The sequence below is a fragment of the Siniperca chuatsi genome, linkage group LG15, assembly GCF_020085105.1.
Source record: "Siniperca chuatsi isolate FFG_IHB_CAS linkage group LG15, ASM2008510v1, whole genome shotgun sequence".
NCBI classification, from domain to species: domain Eukaryota; kingdom Metazoa; phylum Chordata; class Actinopteri; order Centrarchiformes; family Sinipercidae; genus Siniperca; species Siniperca chuatsi.
In genome coordinates, this window is record NC_058056.1 from 3258546 (window position 1) to 3280140 (window position 21595).

The 21595-nt window shown below is 41.4% G+C and overlaps 1 protein-coding gene across 2 annotated transcripts in view; it reads left to right on the plus strand.

Moving 5' to 3' along the window:
- LOC122861551 (glutamyl aminopeptidase) overlaps window positions 1-21595 on the plus strand; it is a 65856-nt gene that overhangs the window by 5042 nt on the left and 39219 nt on the right. For both annotated transcript variants that reach the window (XM_044166125.1, XM_044166124.1), the window contains exons 2-5: window positions 2348-2489; window positions 2916-3050; window positions 3200-3320; window positions 20055-20209. In XM_044166125.1, the coding sequence (XP_044022060.1) occupies window positions 2348-2489; window positions 2916-3050; window positions 3200-3320; window positions 20055-20209 (553 nt within the window). The remainder of the gene's footprint in view (window positions 1-2347; window positions 2490-2915; window positions 3051-3199; window positions 3321-20054; window positions 20210-21595) is intronic.

Here is a 21595-nt window from a genome sequence, read left to right on the forward strand (position 1 = left end):
CAGTAGTTCGATCTTCACTTGATAGTGACAATAATGACGTACTGTCGGGGTCCATCAACTGAGGGGCCTTGACAGCAAAAGACCAGTCACCCTTAATGGTATTGGAAGAGCCAGTAGTTGCTAGTCAGAGGATCTTAGGAGATCAGGCACGTTGGGTGTTGACTAATCAGAAGAGTAAGCAGACTACAAAGCTTTATAAAACAAGATCTCATCTAAAACTCATAAGCATAAGTGATGGGTGATAAGGATTGGTGTTATATTTTGTCTCTTACAGTATGTCCATAGTCTGGCAGCAGCATTGTACAGAAATCAAAGCATTAATGACCTGTTCATGAACTCCAATAACATCACGTACAGGACAGTATTGAATCAGATGTTCTATGGAATGCGCTGTTCTAATTTCATTGTATATTGATCAGATTTCAGTTAATGATGATGTCTGCTTTACATCAAATTAATGGAAAACATCAGCGTGGCACCACTTGAAAAACATTAAGCGTTTTAGTGACTGTGTTTACTGAGGTGTATCAGTATCCAAGGGTCAAATCACACTCTTTCTAAATTTCCCCTCTCTTTCTTTCTTTGTTCTCTGTCTCCAGTATATTAGATTGAAGTAAGGATAAAACAAAACCTCAGCAAAGTTCAGATATACTATTATCTTAACCCAAAGAGGAATCTTTGGAAGCCAGTTGATAATTCTGGCAGTGTGCCTAAACCAGACCTGGTTTCTCAGTGATCTGTGATGTAACAGTCATGGTTATTTGTGCACATAAAGACCGTAGAGTCAGTCTCTAGCTGAAAATGACAACACAGAATTTTCCCTGCTGTGCAAATAAATAACACGTATAAGCTTCTTTGTAACAGCAATCATTAACTCCCAGGCAACATATACCATTTTTCTAATGGCCATTTAGGTTGGTTGGTATGCTGTATATGCCACAAAACCACACATTTTCATAACATACTGTACAAAAAGTCACAGCCCAATTTTTCATTGCGATGCTTTTAAAGCTTGAAGGTTCTTTCTTCAACCCCAACTCAAGGTCCACTTAGTGGCTTTTTCTGAAGCTTCATTTATATCATATGGTCTTCATTAGTGGATGGAATTTGCTCAGTTGTCATGCAGATGCTATGGATGATATCATAACAGCTAATGAGCTGTTAAATGATCCATCTTCAAAAGCAAAGTCCATCTGCTGATGAATACAGTGGAAGGCTCCAGGAAAAGCTAGTAAGTGAACCCTGAGTTGGGATTGTTTTGTAAAACTATAAAATTCTACTTTAATCAATGTACACATTGCTGCTCCTGGTGAATTAAATGTTGGCTCAGTTTTTTGGAGTTAGTTATATTTTTGTTGAAGTGATTCTCCATAAAGAATCTATCTTTTGAGAAACTAACACTCTTCAGCTGCAGGTGGCTGCAAAACGTTTGTAGTTTGCTCTTTCATGGAGAGCAGCTCGGCTCAGTTTGGATTCATGTCAGTTACGTAGAATTCCAATGGTGACACATGTTTAGACTGCAGAGAAAAAATTATCAAAACATTCACAGAAACTTTTCAAACCACTTCAGAGACATAATCCACTTCAATCCTGTATGCGCAGTATGTTCCAAACAGTCATTGTTTAATTGGCTAAATACACTACCTCATACATACTGAGCATGTGGACAGCAGAGATGTGGATTATCAAGTGTGTTGAAAAGTTTCTATGGACCTTTTGATACTTTTTCTGCCACCATGAAAACTTGAAAGGTACTGTATGTGACATTCACTGCCACTAAATATCGGACTAGAGCACCAGCATGTCAGACCAAAACAAACAGACACTATGGCCCACCAGACTCCATTGAGAAAAACAACAATTTTTCCTTGCAGATTGTCGTAAAACCCCCTTCATTCAAACTTGACAGAAACAAAATAAAACTCACCAAAACCGTCTTTGTTAGCCTTTCCACTGTTCCAACAATCACCAATGCTGGTTTGGTCGAAACAAACCCTTAATTTACCAGGTAGAGGGGGTGTAATGTCATTCTCTGCTCAGGACGCCATTACCACTGGACTCTACTATATCTTTATATAGCAAATAGTTGTTTCTGCTATATTAATGTTCAGAATTTCATATACAGAACCTTTTACTGACATAAATTCAAGCCACCTTTGTCAGTAACTGATGCAAAATACCAGAGGTGGTCTCAATCAAAGATGACAAACTTGCATTTGAAACTATTTGATTTTATTGTAGAGTTTAGATCTAAACAATTTTGGGGGTTAAAAACTATAGGAAAAACCCGTAAAGCACCTGGTCTCAAACATTTTCTGCAATAACCTGTCCTTCATTTGATCACCAGAAAGATTGCTGCGACTGATCATGAGCCAACAGATGCTCGCAAGTCCTTTCCCTGCTTCGATGAACCCAACAAGAAGGCCACCTACAAAATCTCCATCACTCATGATGCTAACTTTGAAGCTCTGTCCAACATGCCACCTGAGGTAGGACTCAAGTCAACAATGCTAAACATTAACATTTTAATAACATCTCGTCTCATTTCAAAATGATAGCCAAGAAAGTATCATAAAATGTCCTGCTCAATAAGTTAGAATTACATTTTGGGCATGCTCACCAAAAAGAGAAGAAGCAGGGGCGAATTGTTAGCTTAACTTTGATTTGTTTAGCTGGTGGTAAGGTACTACTTGCTATTGGACTATAGAATGTTATCTGTAGGTGGAAGGAGCATCATTTTTCAAACTTTCCCATGATCAAGGAAAACTAAGAAAGAGGAAGCCAGGCCTCGAGTGAATACTTTGAAAACTAAAAGCAGAGGAATCAATCTTTTGCCTCTGTTTTTGGGCCAGGGGATCCACCTAGTCTGTGTGGTATCCATATTAACCCATTAACCTTTTCCTCTGCCTCTCCAGAGCCCCCCTCAACAACTGCCTGGCAATAAAGTGAAGACCTCCTTCCAGAAGTCCATTCCAATGAGTACCTATTTGGTATGTTTTGCTGTGCACCAGTTTGGCCATGTGGAAAGAACTTCCGCCCGAGGAATTCCTGTGAGTTTACCATTATGTGTCACTTACTATCATCAATTTACAAGCACTGATGCAAAGATTTGAAATTAACTTATACTATTAGTTTTATACCTTCAGACACATACCAATACATGCACACTTGCGTGTTTTGTCTTCCTCTACCTTTACAGTTGAGAATCTACGCCCAACCAAGTCAGTTAGGAACTGCAATATACGCAGCCAACACAACCAAGATCATCTTTGACTACTTTGAGGAATATTTCAACATGACATACTCCATCTCAAAACTGGGTACATTTAGACAAATTCTTTCATAATCATTATCACTTTACATTAAGCTGGGAACTGACTGGTATACTAACCAAAGCCTGTGATTTACATACTACAATACTGTTTTACTGAATTACAGTATCTACATTTAATTTATTTTTCTCTGTGTTCCACCTTAGTGACCACAGTGAGACACATACTTTGCTTTTGGGGTCACAGTGTTTTCCAAATAAGAATAACAAATCTAAAAGTCCCTGCTAGGGGCCCCTAGAGGGTGCAGTTTTATTCCCTTGGTAGCATGTTTCCAAAAAAACCTTTTTTTTGTGATTCTATTATTTGATCATGTCTATGGGGGTAAATTGATGTCAATATCAGTGTAAATGCAGAGACTATGAGTCACAAATATATATATTACAATTTGTAAACACAAAACATGATCTGCAAATAGATTCAAAATCCGCAAACAAACACATCATGATCCACAAATAGAAATCAGTGACTTGTACTTGAAAACCAGAATGCAGAATGAATGCAGAATGATTTGTCTGAGCATATGGGTCAATACGGTAGATTATGGGTATGGGTAGATTGTTCAGCATTTGTTTTCAGAATTTTGACATTGCTGTTTCGCTGTTTACACATTACAGTTTCTACAAATGCACTCTTCATAATTTGCAAATTGTCTAACTTGTATTTTCAAACCACTGTTTCAAGACATGCCTACAAATCATGTGCAATGCTCAGCATTCAAGTGTCAAATCTGTGTTTGCCGATCACAGTGTGTTTGTGGATCCTTCGCATTTGTCTACAAATCATTTTGACACTGTTCCACAAATGTAACTAGCCAATCAAGGGTATTGCTTGTTATGTGATGGCTCCGCAATAAGCCTTTCAAAATAAGAGCTGAAACGTGTCAGAAATTGAACGTGTACATCATCTACTCGAGTTCTGGTCCGGATTTTTTTTTTTTTTGTGCTGTTTACTCGGTTACTTTCATTAGTGAGAGAAACGCCGTGGTAACGGTGTGTTAATATTCTGGAATTGGAATAATTGTTTTTATTTCATTGTGTGGGATCGTTATGTTGTGGGAGTTTTTCCAGTGGGGGCAAGACGCACAAATCCCGTGGACCCAGATATGTGCACGCAGTCTAATCAATTCGGTGTGGACTTTATTTGTGTTCAGGTGCGTCAATGATAACTCAAGTGCTAAATAATTATCCCCCTTTCATAGTTTGGTTCACCGTTTCCTAACAGAAAAAGATTGCTAGCTTTGGTGCCTGGTGCGCTTTGGAGGAGAAGAGCCAGGATGGTCGTGTTCGGCGGTCAATTTAGACAGGAGGATTATGTTCTCGGTGATATGATGGAGTTCAAGACGGGATAACGAAGCCAGGACAGTGTGAGACTGACAGCTGCTGCGGTTTCCTCAGTACACCCAGCTGCTCAGGTCCACCGTGAGCAGGCGGCTGGTAACGTTACTGCCTTAAAACATGAGCTGTGCACCGTAAGTCTTGTTTTCTAAAGCCAATACTTTATCAATACACCTGTTCAACAAGCGTAAAGATGTTAACATGTGGTAAGCGATATTTTAATCTGCTCTGTCCGCAGCCTAATCCACCGGCACTATGTTTACACAAGCACAGTGCGCTAATAGCGAATTGTTACAAGCTAAAACGAAAGCTGTCTGTATGTAGTCTAACTGTTTAGCTTAGTTTGTCACATATCTTAAAATTTGGCAAATTCTTATAAACTTACCGCTGGCTGAGACAAACCAGCCCCTCCTCCCTCTACCAGGTAACTTACCTGCAGGTGAATCACATCAGCAGCAGAGGGAGGAGAGACAGAGGACAGGAGGAAGGACTGATTCTGACATGTCTGTATTCATTCTTTCTAAACTTCAATCAGTATTTTGATGTAAGGAATATGATTTAATTTATTGACATTTTAGATTTGTTTTCAGTGAGCTATTATTGAGTGTATATAGTGACTTTGCTGTTGTAAACACTGTTACTGCATTTTCTGAATTTAGTCTTTTTCTAAATAATATATTTTTTAAAATGCAGTTATTTAGTAATGAAAAAGAACCAATAAGAGTATCGATAAGAGTAGTAGTATCGATAAAATCCTAATGATACCCATCCCTAAACACGAGCTTAACACTACAATTTGTCAAAAAACAAAAATTGTATTGGGGACCCACTCAATTGTCATGGGACCCACTCAAATGTCCACTTGTGGGTCCCAGGGACTCACTACAATATCTACAGTAAAACCTGATAATCTTATTATTAACATCATCAAACAGTGTGATGTTAGTAGTAATGATGTAAATATGGACAACTTGTAATAGAGAAACAGAAAATTATTCAGATTCAGTTTTAATATTGTCTCCAGTTTACTATTTATCTACATAGTAGTAGAAGTACAAGTACTTCTTAGCCGTTCTATTCACAAGTTCAAATTGGTAAAGTGAACTTTACATATAGAAGATCAGGTATATGATTTAAAAGCAATGATTTCTGGGTTTAGATACCTGCTGAATACTCAACATCAGTATGTACTTTATCCACAAGGCTTTTATTCTAATTGTAGAGAAAATTGGACAATTCAACAGAGTAACAGATTATCTCTCTCTCTCCCCTGCGGGTAAAACGTATGTGGAGTTATATGCAGTGCGAGATACGACTGATACAGGCTGATACTTGCACATTAGTCTGTTATGGGTAAGTATCAATACTCCTGGACCAGTATTAGACGACCAATACTAGTTTTGTTATAGCCTGACACGTGATAGCAAACTTTTCAATGTTATGATGTGAACACAGCATTAGCCATTGTTAGCTAACACTCAAAGATACACGCTGACTGGTCACTCATCAAGACACCCACTTCTCCAATGGATCTCCTCACACCACAACTCAATTTCTGTTATTATTTCATTATATTTTCTAATCCTTGTATGTTCCTGGTCTCTTGGACACTGAACAGGCTGTATGAATATACATTTACAACCTCTTCAGTGTCAAAACTAGCATTGAGATCCATTCAGTGCTTGTTGTTAAACTTGGCAGGTTGGGGTGCCCTCGTAGCTCATTTGGTAGAGTGCATACCATTAAGGGTCCTTAAGCTGTGTCCAGACTACCGGCGACAAAGCATCAGGCTACAAGTCATTGTCAATGGAAGCTGGTGACAGGAAGCTACAAACTGATGCCCGGCTCTCATCGCTGGGTGATGGGCGTGATGCGCTACAAATCAAAGTTAAGCTGGCCTCAACTTTTTTCAGTGCTCCAGTGACGCAGTGAGGCATCCACCAATCTCTTTTTCTTCAGTGTTAGCAGTCAAATCTAAAGAGTGAAGATAGAAGACATAGAAGATGACGTCTACTCACCGTTCTGCCAACGTGGTCCTTCTTTGCCCTTCATGTCAATCCGGATACATCATAAGTTATGACCTCCACTCTCACTGCTAGGCGTACCTTGGTCCACAACATGCCGGGCTTGCTCTCACCCCACATACCCCTATTGTGCACTCTTGCCAATGTCAGGGAAGCAGCGGCGAGCAGATGCCTTCGCTCCAGGAGGATGACGATGTTGACGGTGGCTGGCCTAAGCCTGTTAGCTTCACTGTGGAAGAGGCTTTAGACCTTTTGGACTCTCACAACTTGGAAGGGGGACGCGATGCAGGGCAAGAGTCCTCTGACTTGGCTCCCTCCATTGCTGGCTCTCCTCCTGGTTCTCCCCTCTTCCCAATGGGAGAAAGAGGCTCTGTCAGCACCTGCTCTTCCTTCTCCTCTGCCGGCTGTCAATCTCCCTACCAGCGGCACTTTCTGCTTGCAAGGATGTCTCCATGCCAGAACAGGAGACCAGGCGCCTTTTCTATCCGAAAGCAGCTACTGAGCCGGGGAAGCTGAAAGCACCGGTGGCTTGTTACGATCCCTTCACCAGAGTCGAGGGAGATACTGAGCATGGTTTTCCTGCCTTTCTTCCACTAGAACCTAGTCTAGCATCCATTTTGCTTCCTAAAGCAACTTTTTTGGCATATGTAAGCCTACTCCACCTTCTCCCCGTGACCAAGTCACCACCCGCCTCACTGACCGTGCTCATCAGTGCGCCGTTCACAGCAGCGGCCATCAATAACATCTCGCCGCTCACCTCCCATCGGCCCCCGATGGGCTCTTTGGGCCGCTCCTCCACAGAGACGGTCACTCTCATTCAGGAAACAACCGAGGAAGTGGCTCCGCCCTCCCATTTGCTGTGTTGAGCGGACATTCGGCTCACATGGCGGCGGGGCTCTTTGGCTCTTTCTGGCTGTCAGAAATGTCCACAGAGGCTTCTCAGATGTTTGCTCGCCCACTTTCAGAGCGCTGTTCGGTGTATCAAAGTCTGCTCTCAATGAAAGAGTGGATGGCAAAATTTACAAAAAAGGGTTACACTCTCCAGTTCGCCAGTCTGCCCCCACCTTTAAACAGGGTGCTGGAGAGTTGCTGTCATGTCATCACAGACAGAAATAGCTGCTCTGATGACAGAGCTGTCAGAGCTCCTGGAGAAAGGAGCTATTTCCAGAGTCCCACCAGGTGAGGAGAACAAGGGCTATTACTCCCATTAATTCCTAGTGCCAAAGAAAACAGGTGGAATGAGACCAATTCTCGATCTCTCCCTCTTCAACAAATCCATAATAAGGAGACCATTTCACATGCTCACCACAGAACATGTGCTGGAAAGTGTGCGTCCCAGCGATTGGTTCACATCCACCAACCAGAAGGACGCTTACTTTCATGTTCATATTATCCACAGGCAGAGGAAATTCCTGTGTTTCTCTTTCAGAGGAGTCCAGTTTCAGTACAACCGTTTGCCTTTCGGTCATTCTCTGGCTCCACGCACCTTCTCAGAATGTGTAGAAACAGCCTTGGCGCCATTGCACAGGAGAGGGATCAGAGTTTTATTCTATCTGGACGATCTGATCGTGATGGCGTGCTCCAGAGAGAGTGCAGCATTCCACACATTGGAGCTTGTGAAACACCTGTCGTTGCTGGGTTTTGCCATAAACTGGTGAAAGAGCTCTCTCCTCCCCTCCCAATCAATAACTTATCTGGGAGTGTGTCTGGATTCATCCAGCTTGAGAGCGAAGTTGTCCCCAGCCAGGCTGGAAGTGCTCAGTTCTCTCCTGTTGCGCATTGCGCCTCACAAAGTGGTGACGGCTCTGTCTGTGTTGCGCCTGCTGGGCATGATGTCAGCCAGTCCACGTAATAATAATAATAATAAAACTTTATTTAAAGAGCACTTATTAAACAAAGTACAAAGTGCTTCACAACAAGAGAAATAAAATAACACAATGAATGATGAAATATAAAGAAATAAAATACACAAAAGCAATAAAATAAACAATAAAATAAACAGCCAGTTCAGGTAAAATCAGGATATGCTTTCCGATAAAAATGTGTTTTGAGAAGAGACTTAAAAGAAGACACCAACTCAGACAACTTAATTTCTTCGGGCAAGTTGTTCCAGAGCATCGGGGCCCTGATGGCAAAAGCTCTGTCCCCCTTAGTTTTCATCCTGGACTCAGGAACAGACAGAAGACCCCTGCCCGAAGATCTCAAAGTACGTAAAGGTTCATAAGGGATTACAAGGTCTAAAATATAGTCTGGAGCCAGGCCATGGAGTGCCTTAAAAGTAATCAACAAGATCTTAAAATCAATCCTAAAACAAACAGGGAGCCAATGTAAAGAGGCTAAAACAGGTGTGATGTGATCATACCTCTTGGTCCTGGTTAACAGCCTAGCAGCTGTGTTTTGTACAGTCTGCAGTCGTGTCAAAGTTTTTTGATTAAGACAAGTGAACAGGCTGTTACAGTAATCAAGGCGTGAGGAGATAAAAGCATGTACAACAGTTTCTGCATCACTAAGATTTAAAATAGATCGGATTTTTGCAATGTTTCTGAGGTGATAAAAACATGATTGGACAAGCTTAGTGATATGTTGCTCAAAACATAAATTGCTATCAAACAGGACACCAAGATTTCTTGCAACAGGCTTGATATGTTGTGACAGGTTACCAGTAGATGGCAGTATTTGTTTAGTGATGTGTTGGGGCCCAATAACAAAGATTTCAGTTTTATTTGAGTTGAGCTGAAGAAAAGTTATCGATATCCAATTTTTTATGTCAGATAGGCAGTCCTGCAGAGAACTCAGCATACTAAGGTCGGTGGGCTTGACAGGGAGGTACAACTGTGTGTCATCTGCATAACAATGAAAAGAAATACCATGTCTGCGGATTACATCACCCAAAAAAAGCATGTATGAGGAGAACAGAAGTGGTCCCAGAATTGAACCTTGTGGCACACCGTACTTGATATGGGAAAAGGATGACATGAAGTTATTAATGCTGACACAGAATTTCCTATTGGACAGATAAGATGAGACCCAGTCTAGTGCAGTGCCAGATATGCCCACCCAGTGCCTCAGTCTATCTAAAAGAATGCCATGATCACTTGTGTCAAAGGCAGCATTTAAGTCCAGCACAAGAATTGAGCACATGCTTGCGTCTGCATTCATTAAAAGGTCATTAGTTACTTTGAGAATCAATAGTGACTTTGAGAAGGGCTGTCTCAGTGCTGTCGTGCTGACGGAAGCCATATTGGAACTTTTCAAAGGTACTATTGTTTTCCACAGTAGCAAGAAGCTGCTTAGATACAAGTTTTTCGAGAATCTTCAAAATAAAAGGCAGTTTGGAGATTGGACAATAGTTATCCAGGAGGGTGGTGTCACAGATACGCCAGGCTCCACTATCTACTAATCACCCACACCTGCTCCCAATTACACTCCTGCTCCCCATTAGTCCCAATCACAGCCAGTATAAAAGACCTGCACTCACCTCAGTATGTGTCCGACCTCGTTCAAGTTTAGGACTCTCCATGCCACTCGGCATAACACTTCGTTTCTCCTGTCTCCCTCCAGCGATCTCCCTGCCTGCCTCCAGTGATCTCCCTGCTATCCTCAGTGATCTCCCTCCTACAGACTTCCCTCTCTCCACACCCACTATATCTGGCTGTCATTCAATAAAGAACATTCTGGTCCATCTCTGTGTCCCCTGCCTGTCTGTTCTGTAACAGAAGGTCGGACCTAACCGTAAGGATGACAGCCAGATTCCCCGATGACCCCTTCCCGGACCTGGAGGATGTTATCTGGTGACATCTCCTCACCCATCGACCACCAGTCATTCCCACCAGCGCTTCCTCAGACACACAGAACATTGAGAATGATTGAGCAACTACAGACCTTCTCCGGCTCAGCAGATGACTGCGAGAGATTTTTGATGCAGTGTTCCCTGGTCATCGGCCTATACCCACACCAGTACCCCACCGAGCGATCCAGGGTGGCCTTCCTGGTGTTGTGGCATTTGACATTTGGTCGAGAGATGAGGCTGTCACACAATCCTTTGGCCACTTCATATCGCTCCTCAGGAAGGAGTTTGGCCCGCCAAACATCAAGCCGTCAGCCAGTCCTCATCCCACACCTCTACCGACCACTCTCCCATCTACCAACCCACTACCTGCCCGCACCGAAGCTCCGCCTCCCAGCTGCTCGCCTGCTCCGTCGCGCCACCCAGGCCAAGACGCCTGTTTCCAGTCCTGAGGTCCAGACGCCTGTTTCCAGTCCTGATGTCCTGTCGCCTGTTTCCAGTCCTGATGTCCCGTCGCCTGTTTCCAGTCCTGATGTTCCGTCACCGGCTCCCAGTCCTGCTGTTCCGTCACTGGCTCCCAGTCCTGCTGTCCCATCGCCGGCTCCCAGTCCTGCTGTCCCGTCGCCTGTTTCCAGTCCTGCTGTCCCGTTGCCGGCTCCCCATCCTGCTGTCCCGTCGCCGGCCCCCTGTCCGATTGAAAAGCCTCCAGGGGGTCCCCGCCTTCGTCTTCGCGGCAGACCTCCAGAGGGTCCCTCCAGAGGGTCCATGGGGTTTTTTTGGCCCTCGGGAGCTGGCTGTGGAGGGGGGGGTACTGTCACAGATACGCCAGGCTCCACCATCCACTAATCACCCACACCTGCTCCCAATTCCACTCCGGCTCCCTCCTACAGACTTCCCTCTCTCCACACCCACTATATCTGGCTGTCATTCAATAAAGAACATTCTGGTCCATCTTGGTGTCCCCTGTCTGTCTGTTCTGTAACAGGTGGGATCAAGCCCAGGTTTTTTTTAGGACTGGCTGGACACAAGCAGTTTTAAAGTAATCTGGGACGCAGCCAGTAGACGAGCGAGCTGTTAAAAATAATTTGTAAAAGGGGCGCAATACAATCCATAACTTCCAATAAAAACCTAGTTGGGATTTTGTCCAGAGGGCTGGCAGATACTCTCATAAGCGACATGATGTCTGCGAGTTCAGGCAGCGTAACAGCAGAAAAATTGCTCAAAGAATCCCTGAGCAGGTGATCCACATCTAAAAAGACAGGATAAATAATAGCAAATATGACCAGGAGTGGGCCACCACGTTTAAACATGAGCACTTCAAAGGAGGAAAAATTTTTGCAAACTATGAGGTTACACTTTAAATGCTTCCTATAGACAGTAACAAGGCCCCCACCTCGACCACAAACCCTAGATAGGCTAAAGCAGTCATAATCTGGAGGGCACAATTCAGCCAGCTGACTGTGATCATCAGGATGTAACCAGGATTCAGTTTAAAACATAAAATCTAAATCAGTAGAAGAGATAAAATCATTTGAAATAAACATTTTGTTAGAGAGGGATCTTACATTGAGAAGAGCCATCTTAAAAAGTCTGTGCTGGGTTAAAGTTGAAGTTGAAACTGGAGGTAGGGTTCTGGCCCGGATCTTTATTAAATTATTATTATTGCTATGTAGGCTGTGTCTGTTTCATATTAAGGACCTATGCAAAATTACCACAGGAATTTTAAAAGTAGCACTAGAGGGATCCAGGCTCCAAATAGCAGCACTATGTTCAATCCACAAGGGGGAGTTAGTGACAGCAGAGGTTGCGTGGCTGTTTATGGAGGGCAGAGAAGAGAAAGAAGAAGAGCGAGGGAAAACAGGTGATGTAAATAGTCAACTACGTGAGGAGGACAGCACAGCGTGCTGCAGGTTAGTCGCCAGCGTGCGACTATCTGACTGGTTTGAGTAAAGACCATCTCGCGCAAACAAGGAAGAACGATCCCAGAATAAGTTAAAATTGTGAATAAAACATGTCATGGGTGCTGCAGACAGACTTGAGCTTAGCTGAAACAGCTTCATTCTCCGGGACGCCAGTGAAGATGGAGCCGAGCCACAGAAGAGTGGGATCATTGTCCAGCACTGGAGTGGAGCAGTCAGGGGAGTGAGAGGACTGCGAGTTGTTTTGCCTGGGCCGAGGCAACAGTGGAGAACTTGAAAATAATGACGCATCATACATTACAGGATATCGGGCCAGAGGGAGTGATGCATCACATCGCGTGATCTCAATGGGGAAGCAGACGTAAACAAAAAATGGAGACAGAGGTGGTGCAACAACTTGCTTTGGTAACGTGGCCCCGATGAGTCTGCAAGCAGGTCTGGAGGCTTAAGACTGGACCTGTAAACCCCACACATTGCCAGATAATCTGTGCCGAACATCAGTACCGACCAGGTTTTGGTTGGTCGATTGGTGAATCGGCCCAAAAGTCCTGTAGTGTGAACCCAGTTTGAGTTATGACTTAACGTCCAAATTAGTTAGGTTATGCCCCAAGTAATTGTGGTGTAACCAATTTTAGTAGCTGATTTAGTTACAAACTAACTAGTAGTCACTAAGCTTCTAGTACACGATACACGTATCAACATTAGGCTTAGTGTTACATGAACATAATTACCTACGTGATGGAAAATAATTTATTGTCATAAGGAATTGTAAAAACTCATGTTTGTAAAGCATGGGTTTGGCTTATTTTCCTTGGTTAATACTTGTGGAGATGTCCCTATATAATATAATATAATTTAATGTATATGAAATGTCTTCCTCCGTGTCATTGATCAGGCTTTCAATCAATACCCCTAACACTGCTAGTGCAATTACTATTACGTTATTTTTCAGGCAACTTATCAATATCTTACTAATAAGGGCAATCAGAATAACAGGCAGAATTTGAATTTAGTGAAATAATGGTGATAATACAGTAATTACAAAATAATAATCTAATGGCATAATTGTTAATCACTGATTTCACACATTACAACTGTCACCACTGTTCATGGCAACTAATACCCCCAAAAAGTCTAAATTTGTTTGTTATCCCTCAATAATCACCTCAAAACCAGATCTCAATAAATACAGATAAAAAATTAGTGATTAGACTATTTGATAAGCAAATTGATTCTGTGGTCAGGGCAAGCTTCTTTCAGCTCTGCCTCCTAGCAAAGGTTAAACCCTTCTTGAGCCGTTGTGACCTGGAGAAAGCTATCCATGCTTTTGTTAGTTCCCGCATAGACTACTGTAATGCGCTCTATGTGGGAGTTAACCATGCTGGTCTTCACCGTTTGCAGCTTGTGCAAATTGCTGCGGCCCGCCTGCTCACTAACAGTCAGAAACGCGAGCACATCACACCCGTCCTATACTCCCTGCACTGGCTCCCTGTCCAGTTCATTTTAAAATGTTGACATTTGTTTTTAATTCAGTCAATGGCCTTGCACCTTCCTATTTGTGTGAGATTTTGAGCCCTCTTCGACCCGGCAGAGCTCTACGATCTGCTGGGCAACATCTGCTGAAGGTCCCCCAGTCCCAGTGCAAACAGTGGGGTGACCGTTTTTTTGCAGTGGCCGGTCTGAAACTCTGGCTTTGAACAAAGGCAAGTCAGTGATGGAACATAAGTCAATGGGCAGAGAGTTCCAAACTTAAAACCCACTTATTTAGTATAGCTTTTAACACTTAGTGGCCCTGTGACACTTCTCTTTATCTTAATGTTGTAATGTGCTCTGCTGACCTATTTGTACCTTTATTATTATTTGTTATTATCATTATTATTATTTTTTTTTAAATCTTGTTTTTAATGTTGTACAGCACTTTGGTTCAGCTTTGGTTGTTGGAAGGTGCTATAGAAATAAAAGATTGATTGATTGATTGATGTTCAGTTTAACTGTAATGTGTATTTCACACATCTGACAACAACCAGCATGTTTTTGATCTACATAATTAAACTTCAGGGTTACTAACAAATTCCAAAGTTGAGCCTTTCTGGCATCAGTGTTTAAGATTCTCAAGAAACGCTGGGATTGTGCTGTCAAGATGTACAGTAGATATCAGCAGAAGATTATATAGAATAGTTATAGACAGTTTGTTAAAGACTCACTAAAGTGGAAGAGCATCTCATGTAGTATGTAAGAGTATGTAAGGATCTCACACAGGGAAAAATCTACTTTATCAAAATACTGTGTTTTTTTCCCACCAACAATCAGATGCATAATTTTTCCACCTCTCTCAGTGGTTCCCTCCTCATAGACTGAAGGAAGAAGTAGTGCCAGTTGGCCCAAAGATGGCGCTCACACCAAAATAGTGACATCACAGTTACCCGCAGCCACGTAAACTAACAAAAAAATAACAGCAGCTCTTAACAACAGATGACACATTTCCAAATGGAGTTTCATGATCAATCAGCACCATCTGCAACAAAAGACGAAAAGTGTTAGATGTTTGTTCATCGCATTATGATTAGACAGCAATTTTGTTTTGCTCTTGCCTCTTGTTGGCGCTACCGTCAGTGGTCGGCCCATCCTGTGTTGTAATACCACTTGTGCCTCGAGAGGCGAAAGTCCCATAATATAGCTCAGGTAGTTCCAGCTGGGAGATGTGTGTGAGTGACGAGTTTGCTACATTACACGAGCTCTCATTTAGTCTAATAAATACATTCACTAAAATGTCAAGAAAGGAAATATTCTCAACATATTTTCCTTATCAAACAGAAAAATAATTGAATGTCTGAATTCACATTTATCTCTTTCACCGATCTGAGACCAGCTTAACCTGCCTTGTTAACTCATTGTAAAACACACTATATTCAAACTTGACAGGAACAAAATAAAACTCACCAAAACCATCTTGGTTAGTCTTTTAACAACAATAACCAACTCTGGTTTGGTCAAAATAAATCCTTAATCTACCGAGTTAGATGTGAAAAATATTCCGACTCTACACGGTGTCACTGCCTCTGATGATGATTCCCGATTTCTCTCTCGCGCCTCTCCCACTTGACGCCTCTCCTGTCCTGCCTTAACTTCGTCTTCTTCGTCCCCGGAATCAGAGTCCTGGTCGGAGCCGCTGTAAATCACCTCTGTACTGTATTCCCTGTCGTCAAACTGGCCTCCGTCAATCTCGGAGGCTGTGTTCAGTTCCGGTTCCGTTGCTTGCTCGCTCAGCTCCGGTTCTGGTGCTCAGTCAGCCAATAGGACCGCTAAGTTAGTTGCATGGTTAACTAAGCTAACTAGATAACGGAAGTTAGCAGCAGTTATGACCTGATATGTGATATGCTGCCCCCTATTTATTTGGAGTATGAATTTGACAGGTGGAGAGTAGTCTCACTTCTTACATATTGCCCCTTTAAAGTGCAGTGGCAACTCTCTGCTCATAAAGTCAAGTACAACTTCAGACTTATTCCTGCCAAGAAAGCTTTCTGATTGTCACATGCAGTGGATGTTTTTAAATAAAACAGACATTTACCTATAGCTGATATTAGTAGTGGTGTCTCATATGTGGTGTCTTGGTCTGAGCTGACAGGAAATATGAGCTGAAGCTTTCTCAGGGACTATTACAGGATGACTTATTTAGTTAACAACACCAAAAACACCAAGCTAATAGTACCCCTTGACATTTTACTTACCTCTGTAACTCTGCTAAAGTTACCCAGTGATGCCAAAAACTACTTTAATTATTGAAACATCAATACAAATTGATGACGAGCTTATGTAGCTGCTAGCTAATCTCCAAAGCATGTTAGCGCACCTAAAGTAACTTAAGATAGCGTTAAAAAAAGTTAGCTAAATGTTGCTCAGAATTAGTGTTCCAAAACCCAATACATGACATCTGCTTTATTGTTTGCGATATTAGACACATATCGTAAATTTCAAGTTTTAAAAACGATATGTCAGACATAAAGATAAATAAGCTAACATTAGATTTGCTTAGCGTTAAGAAACGCTAGCTAGCTCTTATCTGATGAACTACAGAAGCAAATGTTTTGTAAAGATGTAACTTAAACTTAACTGTAACTGTAATGTTGATAATGTGAAAAAATCTTAAAGGAAATTGTGTTATGAGTACAACTTTTTAACAATTACCTTCTAATTGATTGAATCCTACCATATCAACGTACAGACCGGTTTTCCATGAACCGGAAGCAGTAACTTAACGTACTGAACCGTTTTCACCAAAAGTTTTAGAGGGAAAAAAAGTATTTTTTTCCTACTCCACATAGATCATAAATCCTTGAATATAAAAACGACTCATTGAAATCGGTTGAGAAATGTAAACGTTATAGTGCTTTTTATGCAGAAAAAACGCAGCTCTCCCATTTACTTATATTTGTTTGCAGACCAGCATGTTACAGTCTTGCAGACCAGTCCAATATGGTGATGACGGTGCCGTACGATCCAAAGGCCAATGCGGCATCTACGTATATACAGTTGTATGCAAAAGTTTAGGAACCCCTGACAATTTCCATGATTTTCATTTATAAATATTTGGGTGTTTGGATCAGCAATTTCATTTTGATCTATCAAATAACTGAAGGACACAGTAATATTTCAGTAGTGAAATGAGATTTATTGGATTAACAGAAAATGTGCAATATGCATCAAAACGAAATTAGACAGGTGCATAAATTTGGGCACCCCAACAGAAAAATCACATCAATATTTAGTAGAGCCTCCTTTAGCAGAAATAACAGCCTCTAGACGCTTCCTATAGCCTGTAATGAGTGTCTGGATTCTGGATGAATGTATTTTGGACCATTCCTCCTTACAAAACATCTCCAGTTCAGTTAGGTTTGATGGTTGCTGAGCATGGACAGCCCGCTTCAAATCACCCCACAGATGTTCAATGATATTCAGGTCTGGGGACTGGGATGGCCATTCCAGAACATTGTACTTGTTCCTCTGCATAAAGGCCAGAGTAGATTTTGAGCAGTGTTTTGGGTCGTTGTCTTGTTGAAATATCCAGCCCCGGCGTAACTTCAACTTTGTGACTGATTCCTCAACATTATTCTCAAGAATCTGCTGATATTGAGTGGAATCCATGCGTCCCTCAACTTTAACCAGATTCCCAGTACCGGCACTGGCCACACAACCCCACAGCATGATGGAACCTCCACCAAATTTTACTGTGGGTAGCAAGTGTTTTTCTTGGAACGTTGTGTTCTTTTGCCGCCATGCATAACGCCCCTTGTTATGACCAAATAACTCAATCTTTGTATCATCAGTCCACAGCACCTTATTCCAAAATGAAGCTGGCTTGTCCAAATGTATGTTTGCATACCTCAAGCGACTCCGTTTGTGGCGTGTGTGCAGAAAAGGCTTCTTTTCGCATCACTCTCCCATACAGTTTCTCCTTGTGCAAAGTGCGCTGAATTGTTGAACGATGCACAGTGACACCATCTGCAGCAAGTTGATGTTGTAAGTCTTTGGAGGTGGTCTGTGGGCTGTTTTTGACCGTTCTCACCATCCTTCGCCTTTGCCTCTCCAATATTTTATGTGGCCTGCCACTTCTGGCCTTAACAAGAACTGTGCCTGTGGTCCTCCATTTCCTCACTATGTTCCTCACAGTGGACACTGACAGCTTATATTTCTGCGATAACTTTTTGTAGCCTCCCCCTAAACCATAATGTAGAACAATCTTTTTTTTTAGGTCATTTGAGAGTTGTTTTGAGGCCCCCATGTTGCCACTCTTCAGAGAAGAGTCAAAGAGAACAACAACTTTCAATTGGCCACCTTAAATACCTTTTCTCATGATTGGATGCACCTGTCTATGAAGTTCAAGGCTTAAAGAGCTCACCAAACCAATTGTGTGTTCCAATTAATCAGTGCTAAGTAGTTACAGGTATTCAAATCAACAAAATGACAAGGGTGCCCAAATTTATGCACCTGTCTAATTTTGTTTTGATGCATATTGCACATTTTCTGTTAATCCAATAAACCTCATTTCACTACTGAAATATTACTGTGTCCTTCAGTTATTTGATAGATCAAAATGAAATTGCTGATCCAAAAACCCAAATATTTATAAATAAAAATCATGGAAATTGTCAGGGGTTCCTAAACTTTTGCATACAACTGTATGTCTATGGGTCACCCTTATGTTATTGTTATTATGTCACTTCCAAATTGTCTTTTTTTAGATGCGGAATCAAAAATTTCTCACAAAATGACTCCAGAAGTAACTGTAGTGTTTGTATATGTATATATATTTTTTAAATCTAGTTTCTACTAATTTCCCTACACATTGACTCACTGGTGTTTCCAACCTACAATTACTATTTAATTCCGAACCAGAACTCCAGTAGATGATGTACACATTCTGACACATATCAGCTCTTATTAAACATTTTTGGATTGTATTCTCACTCTCTGAGGTAAAACAGTGTCAAAATGATTTGTAGACAAATGCGAAGCGATCCACAAATAAACTGTGATCCGCAAACACAGATTTGACACTTGAATGCTGAGCATTGCACAGAATTTGTACACTGTACTTGAAACAGTGGTTTGAAAATACAAGTTAGACTGTTTGTTTGCAAATTGTGAAGAGTCCATTTGTAGAAATTGTAATTTGTAAAACAGCGAAACAGCAATGTCAAAATTCTGAAAACAAATGCTGAGCAATCTACAAATAGAAAATGACCCACACGCTCAGACAAATCATTTTGCATTCATGCAAATTCTGGTTTTCATGTACAAGTCACTGATTTCTATTTGTTGATCATGATGTGTTTGTTTGTGAATTTTGAATCTATTTGTGGATTGGGTTTAATATTTGTGGATCATGAAGAGTTTGTTTGTGGATTTTGAATCTATTGTTGTGTGGTCCCAAAACCTTTGGGACTCACAGTCTGTGCATTTCCAATGATAATGACATCGATTTACCCCCATATATGTTCCCCCTAAAAGAAAAGTATTATGTTGCCTCTAGCTACGTACTATAGTAAAAACAGCCAGAGTTGGTCAGAACACCACCCAGAACTGCTATGACTGTCATCCCTGGGTACAACTGACCAAAAGTATTTACAGTTGCAATGCAAAAGTACATGCAAAAGAAACAACTACAACAGTAACATTAATATGTTTTGCACAACACTGTTACCTTTGCAAAGAGTGAGGGGGATTTCAGAGTTAAAAAAACAAAACACAGAATCTTAAATGAACTAAAAGTAAACCAGAGTTAACAGAGCGATTACCCAATCCAGTGGAACAAAGTGGGCATCATGGAATAACTGATGGTAGGAAATCAGTATGAGAAATTCAGCACAGTGTTTTGGAAGTACTCATAGGTTGTTTTCCAGTAGCAGTAGTAGTGGTTGTTTTGAAGTACCTCCTCAACAGACACATGAGAGGAAATATGTAAACATGGTAATCTACCCAGTAGATTTTCATCTTTCATGTGTACAAGAGGGAAATCTAATGGTGGTGCTAGAGGAAAGATCAGGTGGATGCCTAAAACCAGTTTTTAAATATTATTTAATAAAATTAGGAATTCTCTGGGGATGAAGAATGCCCATGATAAACGGTTACTTCAGTGGGCTCTTGCGTTTTTTATCCAGATAAGATAGCCATTCCTGACTTTGGTACTGGTGCTATGGAGAACTGGGGCCTCATCACCTACCGGGAGACCAACCTGCTGTATGATGAGAACGAGTCGTCCTCCTACAACAAGCAGCGAGTAGCCAGTGTTATCGCCCACGAGCTGGTTCATCAGGTACCAATATCTACTTATTTATTACTTACTCTAATCATATAATTTGTGTATTTTATTCATGTGACATGTGGCAGTCAGAACTGTTAAGTAGCATGCAGGACTATAAATCACATGCAGGACTTTTTTTTTTCACTTTGTTGAGTTGCATATATCTGGAACTTGAATGCAGTGGTAGCAAAAACTCAAAAAATATGTCCGAGAAATTTAAATATTAAATATATGTGACTTGAAAGGATTTGGAATTTATGCCATCTATCCAAATAAGCATCTAGTGATAAGTGACAGGTTTATTGTCTTTCAATATCAGAGACATATTCCAAGTTTCTTCTAACCACATTCAGAGGTGATGAAGCTCTCTTAGACCAGTTCATTTATATCCAGATAAACTGCAAAAAATTTATGAAGATGTGATGGAGTGGTAGAAATTCAGAAGTATGGTGGCTCACCTGGTGGAGCGCGTGCGCACCGTTTACTGAGGCTGGGTCATTGCAGCGGTGGCCCAGATTCGATTCCAGGCCAGGGCACTTTGCTGCGTGTCATGCCCTCTCTCTCCTCTTTTCCTGTCTCTCTTCAGCTGTTCCTATCAAATAAAGGAAAAAAGCCCAAAAAAATAATCTAAACACTAAAATTTTCAAGCACTGGCCCCACGGGCCACCAAGCCCCTAAATTGGGTGGCCCAAATGTGAACTTATGTAAAAACAATATAGAAAAGGCAATTTAACGCAACTTAACACAGCCTTACTTAACTGTGACACTTAAATAAATGAAAAGACATTAACAGAATTGAAATACATTTTTAGAATTATTTATTTAAATTGAAACTTAAGTTATTTGTAAACATATGGTACATATATTCTCTCACAGTCTTGTAGTTCACAGTCTATCTTTTCTTACTTGATGGCCCCAGGGGGCCACCTACATGGAATATTTTGTGGCCACGGGCCATCGGGGCATGGTGAATGTCGAACCCTGGTGTATAGCAATTGAATCATGGAGCTCAGATAAACAGATTGTCTGTGCCAGTGGTTCTAATAATAATGCAAACAAGAATGGGGAAAGAACACCACCCTTGTGAGTAACCCCACGGATATAGCAATGTTGTAAGAGACCTCAGTTATATACATAATCACTGAATCTTGTCCACAGCCAAGAGTATTTTACCTTGATCATGGTGGATCAAGGTCATATTATGGCTGTGATAATAATAGGTAACAAATAACTTCCTCAACTCAAATGTCATCCTTCACTTCACTTCAGCTGGTGTTTAGATGCTTTATATCTGGTGTTTGTGTTAAAATCAAAAGAGGAGGACACAACTATGTATGTGTAAATTGTCATTACTGTAGTTTTAGTACAGTTTTATCCCGGTGTCACAATTCAAGCACA